Source organism: Otolemur garnettii, unplaced genomic scaffold (genome assembly GCF_000181295.1).
Source record: "Otolemur garnettii isolate 467f Iridium unplaced genomic scaffold, OtoGar3 scaffold00011, whole genome shotgun sequence".
Taxonomy (NCBI): Eukaryota; Metazoa; Chordata; class Mammalia; order Primates; family Galagidae; genus Otolemur; species Otolemur garnettii.
The window spans coordinates 3,857,710-3,870,168 of record NW_003852406.1 but is presented as its reverse complement, the minus strand read 5'-3'; the positions used below and the strand labels follow the sequence as shown (position 1 = coordinate 3,870,168).

General features: G+C 43.8%; 1 protein-coding gene across 1 annotated transcript in view; it reads left to right on the top strand.

Moving 5' to 3' along the window:
- The window catches only part of TNFAIP8L3 (TNF alpha induced protein 8 like 3), a 35,719-nt gene extending 23,538 nt beyond the window's left edge, over positions 1-12,181 (top strand). The window contains exon 2 of the mRNA XM_003784354.3: positions 10,721-12,181. Within this exon, the coding sequence (XP_003784402.1) occupies positions 10,721-11,283 (563 nt within the window). The 3' untranslated portion in view covers positions 11,284-12,181. The remainder of the gene's footprint in view (positions 1-10,720) is intronic.
- The last annotated feature ends 278 nt before the right edge of the window (positions 12,182-12,459 follow it).

Here is a 12,459-nt window from a genome sequence, read left to right as displayed (position 1 = left end):
GAGGGGTGGTGCCTGTGGCTTCCATATACCAAGGGTGGCGGGTTCAAATCCAGCCCCAGCCAAACTGCAACAAAAAAATAGCTGGGTGTTGTGGCGGGTGCCTGTAGTCCCAGCTACTCAGGAGGCTGAGGCAAAGGAATTGCCTAAGCCCAGGAGTTGGAGGTTGCTGTCAGCTGTGTGATGCCACAGCACTCTACCAAGGACGATAGAGTGAGACTGTCTCTACCAAAAAAAAAAAAAAAAGGAAGTTGAATGCAGAGTTGCAGAAAGATCAGTGTAGTATGACATCTTTTATTGGAAGTTTAAAAATACTCCAAACAAACTAAAAGTTGACCTTCTATTTGATCTCTTAATTCCATTACTAGGTGTCTAACCAGAACAACAAAAATCATCTTACCACAGAGCCATTTGCACCAGCATGTTTACTGCAGCTCAATTCATAATTGCCACGCCTTGGAACCAACCCAAATGCCTATCAACCCATGAACACATTAACAAATTGTGGTATATGTATACCATAGAGTACTATTCAGCCATAAAAAAGATGGGGACTTTACATCTTTTATGTTTATCTGGATGGAGTCGATTCTTCTTAGTAAAGTTATCTCAAGAATGGAAAAAAATATCCAATGTACTCAATATTAATACGAAACCAATATATAAACAAGAACGTGCTCATACAAATGATAAAACCCAAATATAGCCTAGCAAGGGCTGGGGTGAGGAGGGAGAGGGGAAGGGAGGGCATTTGGCGGGATCTCACCTAATGTGCACTATGTGAGGGTGTTCAGCTCTCCCCCCGAGTGAGGGGCTTTTCTACAACTTGAACTTTACTTTGGAAGTGAGAACCAAGTAACCTAAAAATTTATACCCTCATTAATTTGAAAAAAAAATAAAAATACTTCAAACAATATCCTGCTGATGCACGCATACCCATACCAGGCAGCAAAAATATAAAACTGTGGATGACATGAAAACACATCACCTTCTGAAGTGCAGTGAGATCTGAGGAGGTGGAGAAGAGGGGGAGTTGAAAAAAAAGAAGGCTTTACCTCCCTCTTTGAGGGCAAAGGATTAAGGATTGGTTCTATCTGGGTGGTAGCCAGACAAGCGCTTGTTATATTACCTTCTGTTTTGTCTGTGTGTTTGATATGCTTTGTTGTTTTGTTTTTTTTAAATAATTCTTGCAGGAGGGAAAAAACTGCTTAATCTCCATCTTAAAGTGGGCAATAATTCAAAAAACATTTTTACTAATTGCTATTTGTCACCCCGTACATAGCAGTCAGTGTGGCAGGCTGAAGTCCAGGACGCTAGGGCTGATTCTCGGGCAGGCTGCCCCATCCAGCTCCGCCACTCCCAAGTGGCAGGTTTAGACAAGCTGCCTAATATCTCTACGCCTTGGTTTCCTGGATGCAACATGCTTCTGCTGCTGCTGCTATTAGTGCCTACTTCATGGAAGTGTTGCAAGAAGATGATAAATTACAAATTGCTGTGCCCACAGCACTTAGAAAAAGCAAGCGCTATCTATATAAGTGGACTTTACTATCATGATGCCTAGGTATAATCTACCATTCAGAGAGACACTAGTTATTTATGAGATGCAAGGGGGTTGTGAGGGATGGATAAGCTTTGTTTAAGGGAATCATGTAAGTAGATGTTGTTTGTAGGGTTGGTTGCTCTTCTGCAGTGAGACAAAAATATCTCTCTGATCTCCAAAATTAACCTGTTGATTTGGAGATGATTCACATACACACACACCCCCCCAGTGATTTCACAATTATCTGCTTCAGTTAGCTCTGATAAGTAAAATTATCAAACACTCATTCACTTTTCAGAGCGGGCTGTGCAATCAATATGAAACACAACATCAGTTATAGAACTCTGTTGAAATATGTCAAATTCCCTCTAAAAATGAAAGCTACATCTCTACTCATTTTGATGAATCTATGTGGTATTTTTCTATCACATAAGACGTTCCTTTTTGTATTTAAAAAAAAAAAAAAAAGATGAACTGTAACTTCCCTAGTTAGATGGAGCTTTACATTAAGGCCTATTTAATGTTTCAAGTAAGTGAGAAATCACAGCCATTAGGGAGCCAAGGGCAATGTTGTGAGGGCAGAGGCCGGAAGACAAAGATTGCTGGCTTTGTCTGTGTCTGGTGAACTTGGACCCAACTGTGGTTCTGCTACTTACTAGCCAAATAGCTTTGAGTGAATTATTTAAATCTTCTGTGCCTCAGTTTCCTCATCTGTGAAATGGAGCTCACAGTCTCTCTCTTGCAGGATTGTTGTTAGGACCTAATACAGGGTGTACACCACCTGGGTACACAGTCTGTGCTCGGAAGTTATCCTTACCTCTGGCATCATCCTTAACTGAGTTACAGGTTGCTGATGGGAGGTGGGTTGGAGGGTCTAAGATAAAATGAGAAAATAACCTGAAAGGTTTTGCAGTCCACCCTCCCAATCTCTCTTCACTTTACCTGAAACAATAAATTATTTCAAGACCAAGGAATGAAAAAAATCTTCACCCTGAAGATGATCAGATGCTGCTTTTCAAGGGTAATTATTCGGTGTCAGTATTGAAGTGATTGGACTCTGCATCCTGTTTTGACTGCCATTGCCTTTGGGTGTCTTTATTCAGCACCTTAAAAAGTCCAACATAGCTGTGAAATTTCATCATGCTTGGGCCTCCCAATTTGGTTGTCTTCCTCCTGCTAACCTCCCCCTGGTCCTACTGCACCTAAGCCTGCCTCTCCCTTCCTGCCTGATTTTTAAATAATTCATTCTTTTTTTATTATTATTAAGCCAAATACACATAGATCTTGGATACATTCATGCATATGTGGGGTACAATGTGCTGATTTTTTTATACAATCTGACGTGATTATATTTAACTAATCAACGTAGCTTTCACCTCAATTACTTGATTGTTGTGCCAAAACATCTATGTTCTATATTTCATAGATTTGACTTGTACCCTTGTCGTATGTTCCATAGGTGTGATCCCATCTTTTACCCTCTCTCTGTCGAACCTCCCCTCCCTCCCCTCCCACTCCACTACCTACTTATATTTACTCACACTTTCTTGTAAAAAATAGAACACAACCATAGCCCAAACAATTCATTCTTTTGGTGAGGGAGGAGGAGGAGTTTGGTGGGCAGCCACAAAGGGGAGAGGGAATCCCAGGAGAGAGACAGTGTGACTCTGACAAAAGTGAACGGAGAATCCACTCCAGCCAGCTCAGAGGTGTTTGCATTTTGAAGGAAGAGCCCAAGTGCCCATCAATCCACGAATGGATCAATAAATTGTGGTATATGTACACCATGGAATACTATGCAGCCATAAAGAAAGATGGAGACTTTACCTCCTTCATGTTTACATGGATGGAGCTAGAAAATGTTCTTCTTAGCAAAGTATCTCAGGAATGTAAGAAAAAGTATCCAGTGTACTCAGCCCTACTATGAAACTAATGTATAACTTTCATAGGAAAGCTATAACCTAATTATAGCCTAAGCATATGGAGAGGGGGAGAGAAGGGGGTGGATGGATGGAGGGAGGGTGATTGAAGGGATCACCTCTATGGTTACCCTCACAAGGGTACAAGTGAATCTTTCTAAAAGTAGACTATAAACGTCTTAACACAATAACTAAGAAAATGACATGAAGGCTAAGTTAACCAGTTTGATGAAAATATTTCAAATTGTATATGAAAATACCACACTGCACCCCATGATTGCAGTAATGTACACAGCTATGATTTAATAAAAGAAAAAGAATATAAATTGGTACAATCATTATGGAAAATAATATAGAGATTCCTCAAAAAAGTAAAAAATAAAGCTATCATATGATCCAGCAAAAAAAAAAACAAACAAAAAAAAAAACGGAAGAGCCTAAGGCTGGTGGGCACCTCACATCTGTAATCCCAGCACTCTGGGAGGCCAAGGCGTGAGGATCCCTTGAGCTCAGGAGACCACCCTGAGCAAAAGAGAGACCCTGTCTCTACTAAAAATAGAAAAACTAGCTGGGCACAGTGGCAGGCACCTGTAGCCCCAGATACTTGGGAGGCTGAGGCAAGAGGATCTCTTGAGCCCAAGAGTTTGAGGTTGCTGTGAGTTATAATGACACCACAGAACTCTACCCTGGGCAACAGAGTGAGACTCTCTTTCAAAGAAAAAAAATGTATATATACATTTTTTATGAAGGAAGAGGCTGTTCATCCTTCAGGATCCCTAACTGGCTAATTATTTCAAGACGATGGGTCTTTTCATCATCTCTTACTTAACTGGGAAGGGACAAAGTTTGCATGGAAATGGGAAGCTCAGGGGACAGGTGAGGTTTAAGTGCCCTACTAGACAGGCTGGTGTGACCATCTCTACCCAGGTGTCCTATAGGCTCCTGCAACTCTGGACTGATTCTATCTACCTGCTGGCTCTTCCTCCCAGATGCCTCTTCCAGTTGGTGGCGCCTTAGTACACCCCCTCACTGCACCCCAAGATAGAGAAGACAGCACCATCCTTGATTCATCCCTCTCCCCCAAGGCATTCATGCCATCCCTTGTCATGCTTTCTCCTGTCACCCAGAGGACATGCTGCAGATCAAAACCACAGTGCTTTTAACCATCTTGCTAACTGCCATGGCTTCCTGCTGCCTTTGGGGAATATCTCAAAGCAAGTAAAAGTGTTTGAAATCTGTGCTTCAAATCATCTTGTTAAAATTTTTGAGATTTTTATGGCCCGTTTCTTGTCAGATCTAATTAGATCATTACTTTTACCTTAGAGTTTGGCTGCAGAAAAGCTCTTGGCACGAGAAAATCGTCCACTCTGCCTTTTTCTGGTTCTTCTTTTGTGCTTGTGTGATTAACTGTATTGTCTTCAGTTCTCAAGTTTTGTTTCTTGCAGGAAACTTTCAAAATTGGTGGTCCCTTTTGCAAGGGTTAGTGTAGGGGAAACTAAATAATAGAATCAGTGAGTCTGTTTAGCCATGTAGGTGGAAACATCTACTGAGATAAATCCAAAGTGCCGAAGGAAGCAAGCAAGGGAAGGGTACAGTAAACACTCCTTCCTCCGTGAAGGGAACCTAGCCCTCCTCCTCAGAGTGCCGCGCAGCAGAGGGGTGCAGGGTCAGTCTGTGTATTAAGTAAAAATAAAGCTTAATTTAATCTCACTACAGAAGAATAAAAAAGGAAACAGAAAGAGATGTTCTGATATTCCCATTTTGTGCACCCCACCAGTACACCCATGGGACCTACAAGCCAGTTTGCTTCCTGTTCAGCTGGTAGAAATTTGGGGGACCTCAGGTCTTCCCAGAAGTAGGGATGAGCTCAGGGGTCTATGTTTAAGGCAAATGGCTTCTTTGGAGGGTCGAGAAGGGACCGGACCTAAGAAGTCCCCAAGAGTGTGCTGCTGGTTAACCTGTGCCAGAAAAATCCATTCCATAACACCCCTAGGTCATCTAACTTTTTTTTGGGGGGGGGAGACTCACTGTGGCGCCTTAACTCACAGCAACCTCAAGCAATCTTCTTGCCTCAGCCTCCTGAGTAGCTGGGACTACAGGTGTCCACCACAATGCCCAGTTAGTTTTTCTATTTTTAGTAAAGAGGGAGTCTTGCTTTTGTTTAGGCTGGTTTGGAACTGCTGAGCTCAAGGGATACTCCCACCTCCCAGAATGCTAGGATTATAAGTATAAGCCACTGTGCCCCGCCAGATCATCTAACTTTTGCCCGGATGCCTTTTAAAGTATCCCTAAATACATTTCTTAAGCCCTCATTTAAGTATGAAAGAAATTGGACCCCAAAAGGCAATTTTCATGAGCTTCTAAGCTTTGCTCTTTTCCCAGGGTCAGGAGGAGGATAGGTTTTTTTGCTTGTCCCTAACTCCAAGGCATCCACTGTCCCTTGCTGATTTCACATCTTTCTACCTCTCCCAGCTTTGTATTTGTTCTTTAATATTCCAGGAGTAGGCTTGGCGCCCATGCTCAGAGGTTAGGGCCGTGTATACTGGGGCTGGCGGGTTTGAACCCGGCCCAGGCCTGCTAAACAACAGTGACAACTGCAACAAAAAAATAACTGCCGGGCATTGTGGCAGGCACTTAGTCCCAGTACTTGGGAGGCTGAGATAAGAGAATCACTTAAGCCCAAGAGTTTGAGGTTGCTGTGAGCTGTGATACCACAGCACTCTACCGAGGGTAACATAGTAAAAAAAATATATATTCCACGAGTATACAAACAACAGTTTTATACAAGGGAAGGAAAATGTTTTTTAGTTTGACTCCACTGTACAGGCAACAACTTAGTCTTTCTGGAAACCACAACTGTGTTAAGTTCTCATTTCAAAGTACCACTTAAGATCCCTTAATAGTCTTGCCCCCACAACTGCCTAGGGACAGCCAAGAACTAAAGCAGAGGCAATGTCTTCTCCAGAAGGTGTTTTATCATTGTCATGGATATCTCATCTTGCACACCACCTCACCCTTACAGCAAACACCTTTTCATCGCTCACCCTGAAAATGGAAGAGAAAATAGGGAGGGGTGAGGGAGGCCGCCATTCTCTTCCTCATGCCCAGCTCCTGGCCCCTGATCAGTAGTGAAGGATGGGACATGAGGGACGTGACAGGTCCCGTCAGGTTTTTGGGTTGGATCAGCAGCTGAGCAGAAGGATGGTTGTTCATCGAGAAAGTTCAAGTTCAAATTCAAAGTAGTTTGTGAGCCTGCGCTACAAAGATGAGCTCAGAGCCTGTCATCTGTTATAACCACCATTTACTTTATTTGTCCCAAAATTTATTACCTTGTTCTTACCATGCTGAAGCACATCTTTTTTTGATTTTCTGGTTGGTGATTCAGTGCCCGAAATTTGGACTAACATGAGTCTTCCGCTGCCCAGGGCCTTCCCCCAGCCCTAGGTCTCCCCTCCCACCTTCCCAGTCCTCTGGGGCCCCCCACCCTGCCAGATGCTGCTCGGTAAACACTCCAGATGGTTCTCCTCTGGGAACCGTCTCCACTCCTAACTTCTACTTAACATTTTTAGCTAATTCTCTTTGCTGCCATCATCTGAAGCTATTTACAGAATTGAAGTGATTATGTGTGCTGGCTATTACAAATAATTTCCCATTGTATAATTTTGACACAGCTTTCCATCCTTACGTTCTAGTTTTCCACACACTCCATAGAGAAGTTACAGAGTCCTGTGAGTAAGAGGAGAGAATGTTCTTCCCCTAGCCCTCTCCACCTCTCCGTCCTGGGGTGATGCCTGGAGCACTTTTCTGGGCCGTGGCTGAGGGCTCAGAGCCTGTCATCTGTTATAACCACCATTTACTTTATTTTTCCTAAAATTGATTACCTTGTTCTTACCATGCTGAAGCTCATCTGCTTCTTTTCTACCCACTCACCCAGCTTGGTGAAGTGCTTCCTGCTGTTTATCACCATCAGCTTGGAACTTCACCATCTGGGAGCGCTTCGTGTTTTCTAGAAATGTCGAAACATCACTTGTACTCTGGCTGAACACCATTTATAAAAGCAGCAACTCAGATGGGCCCAAGCACGTTTCCGTGGGGTGAGGTGCCCACTTCAATTATCTTTTGCTTTCTCTCTCCTGACCAGTTCACAAACACGGTCATACCATTCGCCCCATGTGGTTCTGGTATTTTTCCTTTCTTCGAGAATATTCTAAGGCACTACTTATTCTCCAAACACTCCCTTTAGCTCTCCCTTCAATCCTGGAAGCCTGTTCTTTCTACAAGGATAAATTTCACTGTAGCTGCATAATCACGTTTTTATCTCTATGCTCAGATTCTGAAGTATTATAAACAATTCAGTACCTTTCATGGCTGGAGAGTCGGAACTTTTGTTCAGACATGATTAAGAGAATTATCCCTGGCCAAAAGAGCTTTCTTAAGACTTGTTGTATATAGGAATCAATGACCAGTTTTTGTCAAGACCTGTGCTAGATTTCATGGGGTTTTCCCATCAACAAGCTTATATCTACTAGAGAGGCCTTTTCCCCAAATATCCCGAACACTCCCCTGACCTTGGCTCCCAAGACTTCGCTCACACTCTTCCTCTCAGCCTAGAGTGTCCCTCCCTGATAGGTGCCCAACATGGACCCTCTGCAGAAGGTCCCAAGATTACCGTATGTAACAGGCCTTTTGAGTAGGGCTGCTTCCCCTGTGCACCCACTCTCCCTTAAATCATTTGCAACATCATGTATGCATGTTGGAGACAGTGATGGTGTTCACCAGATGGTCTTGATTATATTCTCTTTATTGACCCCAATGTTTTCTACAATGCATAGCACAAAATGTGATATACATGCATAGAGATGTAGGTGTGTGTGCCAGTAAATGTGGGAAATGTTGGACTAATCAAAACTATACAGGTGTCTTCACTGCAGGTCTTCTCAGAGGCTTAATAAGCTACCCAGTGTGGTGGGCATGAAGAGCAGGCCATCATATATAGTCGTCTTCAGACTCATTAACTGACCACAGAACTTCTTTCCTGGAGCATTTAACAGGTCGAATGGTCTATACATCTTGGAGTCCATTGTCATAAATCAGTGACAGCATGTCCTGTGTCCAGCATGTCCAGATCACCTAGGGAGCTTGTGACAATCTGGGTTAGAGTGTGGGAATCTACTTGTTGGTTATTGTTCGTTGTTTTTTCCTTAAAGCTTTCCTTGGGGCAGCGTCTGTGGCTCAGTGGGTAGGGCGCCGGCCCCATATACCAGGGTGGCAGGTTAGAACCTGGCCTTGGACAAACTGCAACAAAACATAGCCGGGCATTGTGGCAGGCACCTATAGTCCCAGCTACTCAGGAGGCTGAGGCAAGAGAATTGCCTAAGCCCACAAGTTGGAGGTTGTTGTGAGCTGTGACGCCACAGTACTCTACCGAGGGCAACAAAGTAAGACTCTGTCTTTAAACAAAAAAAAGCTTTCTTTATGATTTTGATGATCTGTAACATTTGGGTTCCTTTGTTCTAGACTTGATCTTTAAGATGCTACCCTTGTGACCCTCTGGAGCCCTTTCCATAGAAGTTTATGCTCCAGGTTTCCTGTGGATAAATAATAATCCCACCCCACCCACCCCCGCTTTTTTTGAAATAAAGTTTCACTTTCTTGCCAGGCTAGAGTACCATGGAATCAGCCTAGCTCACAGCAACCTCACATTCCTGGATTCAAGCAAGTGGTTTTCTTGCCTCAGCCTCCCAAGTAGCTGTGAATACAGATGCCCACCACCACACCCAGATAATTTTTCTATTTTTCATAGAAACGGGACCTCACTCTTGCTCGGGCTTGTCTCCTGGCCTTGTGCAGTCCTCCCACCTCCCTTGAGTGCTAGCATTACAGGCATGAGCCAGCACACTTGGCTCATTTTCAATTTTTAAAGAAAACCTTGTTCATGCCATTCTTTAAATGGACATTCATGGGTATTGTTACATCACAGTGGTACTTATGTTACATTGGACACATCTAAAAGAATGATTTAACAGGTTAATTTGAAAATATCAATTATATTATTAGCCAGGCACAGTGGTTCACACCTGTAATCCTAGCCCTCTGGGAAGCCGAGGAGGGTGGATTACTTCAGCTCAGGAGTTCAAGACCAGCCTGAGCAAGAGCAAGACCCTGTCTCAAAACAACAACAAAAACACACACAAAAAAACTAGTCAGGTATCGTTGTGGGAGGCTGAGCCAAGAGGATCGCTTGAGCCCAGGAGTTGAAGGTTGCTGTGAGTTATGATGCCACAGCACTGTACCAAGGGCAACAAAGTCAGACTCTATCCCCTACCTCCAAAAAAATTATATTCTTGCATATTCTATCTTTCCTAGTTAACCTTAAGGTGAAAAATACTTGCTGTCAGGTTTCAAAATTATGTTATGAGGTACAGAATTCTTATGGGGGCTGGGCATGATGGCATACACCTGGCAGTCCCAGCTACTTAGGAGGCTGAGGCAGGAGGATGGCTTGAGCCCAGGAGTTAAAAAGACTCTGTCTCACAGAAATAAAATAAATGTTGATAAATGTAATTAATTATAAAAAATCTTCTTAGGGGGTATATGTGAACAAATATCTGAGCACAGCTTCAAGAGCAGAATGGAGGAAATGATGGCAGTACCAAGAGCGGGGTTTGGAATCAGGCTAGCCGGGAAATCTCCACCCAGCTCTTGGGGTTGAAGTGTGAAGTGCCTGGCACAGAGCCAGCTGTTCAGCCAACACCTGCCATGTGCTGCCAATGTGCCAGGCACTGGGGGTAAAGTAGCGCTCAGGCAGACACACACAATTCCCTGCTCTCAAGGCATTAACATGCCAGGGGACACAGATGTAGTTAATCTGTTGCTTCTTTGTAAATTCTGTGCTGAATTTCTAAAGAGCTTTTAAAAAGACATTATTCTCAGGCAGTTTTAAGGAGCTGGGACTACAAAAGCACTGACTCATTTTTGGATATTTTAGAATGGATCCATCTAGATTCCGTCACTCTTATTAGCATATTCACCTGGGGAGGCATACACTTAGTGACAGGCCATTACTCAAAAGTCTTCAAGCTTCTTCTGTGGAATTGCCTTCACAGCACACAGTCATTTGAACATCCCTGGTGCTGGTAAAAGTTTGGCTTTGGAGGACAAATTTGTCTTGGAGGGGAATAAGAGTTGAAAATATGCTTTACTTGTAGAAATATAATAAACAGTCCTCATATTTGTATAACTTTTATTTCTTTCCTTACCATAGGTCCTGACGTTTTTAGTTCAAAGAGTCTTGCCCTTCAAGCCCAGAAGAAGATTCTGAGCAAAATAGCCAGCAAAACTGTGGCCAATATGTTGATTGATGACACCAGCAGCGAGATCTTTGATGAGCTCTACAAAGTCACCAAAGAGCACACCCACAACAAGAAGGAAGCCCACAAGATCATGAAAGACTTAATCAAGGTGGCAATCAAAATTGGGATCCTCTACCGGAACAACCAGTTCAGCCAGGAGGAGGTTGTTATTGTGGAGAAGTTCCGAAAGAAGTTGAACCAGACCGCCATGACCATCGTCAGCTTCTATGAGGTGGAATACACCTTTGATAAGAACGTGCTGGCCAAGCTCCTGCACGAGTGCAAGGACCTGGTGCACGAACTGGTACAGCGACACCTGACGCCCAGGACCCACGGGCGCATCAACCACGTCTTCAACCACTTTGCCGACCTGGAGTTCCTCTCCACCCTCTATCGCCTGGATGGAGACTGTCGGCCCAACCTCAAGAGAATTTGTGAAGGAATCAATAAATTACTAGATGAGAAAGTCCTCTGAATGCCTTCCCTCCTCCTGGACTTTGCTGCTTTAACATTATGGCACCCAACCATGGTCCGGGTGAGAATCACATAGCCAAGCAGAAACCCTTGTTGAAGATGTCTGTGTTCTGTCCATTTGTCCCTCTGATGCTGATGCTGAACTCAGCTCAGGTGTGTTTATCTTCTGAGCTCTCTGACGAAGTCTGTACTTAAAATCACTTATGTTTGCAAGTCCAAAAGGACATTTCATCTATTCTAAGCAGATAGGCTGCTTTGCTCATCACAGTGAGCTCAGTTCATCTCGAGGAGTAGAAGGAGCCCTGGACCATATGGATTTGGTTCCCAGCTCCGCCAGTTACAACTCTGTCCTTTGTGTCCTGGAACCACGATGCCACCTGCCTACCTCACAGGGCTGTTGTGAGGACTGAATGAGATGACGTATGTTCATGGTTTTGAGAACACGAATGTAAGGTCTTCGTATTTTGTCCTCTGGGTGTGAGAGGTATAAACCTGGATCTAGACGATTGAGCAGCAGAGAAGAAAAGAACAATAGAATCTATAGGCTGGGTTTGCAGTCTGCCTCTAAATGTGCCCCTTCCAACATGGTGAAATCCAAAGTATGGCTGTAAATTGGAAAAATGTTTTCCAAGAGCTGTGTTTCTGAGTTCTTAGATGTGCAGGTTCATGACCCTGTGTAGGGGAACCTTCCACGGGGGTTGGGGAGAGAGTGTCCCACCCGTAACACGGAAGCAGAGATGGTCTGTGCTCCCTCTGCAGGGCCAGCATCCCCTCACCCAAGGGCACCATCCACTGGGCAATGGGAATAAGCATGTGAGTGGGGCAGAATGAACCACCCCGTCTGTTCTTCTTGGCCTTTCACAGTCATTTTCTGCTGTTTTCTCTGGTTCATTAATAAATTAAAAATACCCTTCAAAAAAGTGGTCTTAGAGTTGTGATTTAAAATAAAATTCCTTTGCATTTCATACAGTATTAAGAACAACAGGCTAGAAAAGAAGAAAATGAAGAGCAAGAGGTGTACACTCAGTCCCCAGGGGAAGCGCTCCAGGGAAGCACAGTGGGTATTGTGAGTGGCTGATAGGGCGCTAACCCATACAACAGACCTCCATCTCCAAAGGTCTCACAGCCCCACCCTCACACTGCAGCTTCGGAGGTCTTTTCATCATGGTCTTAACCA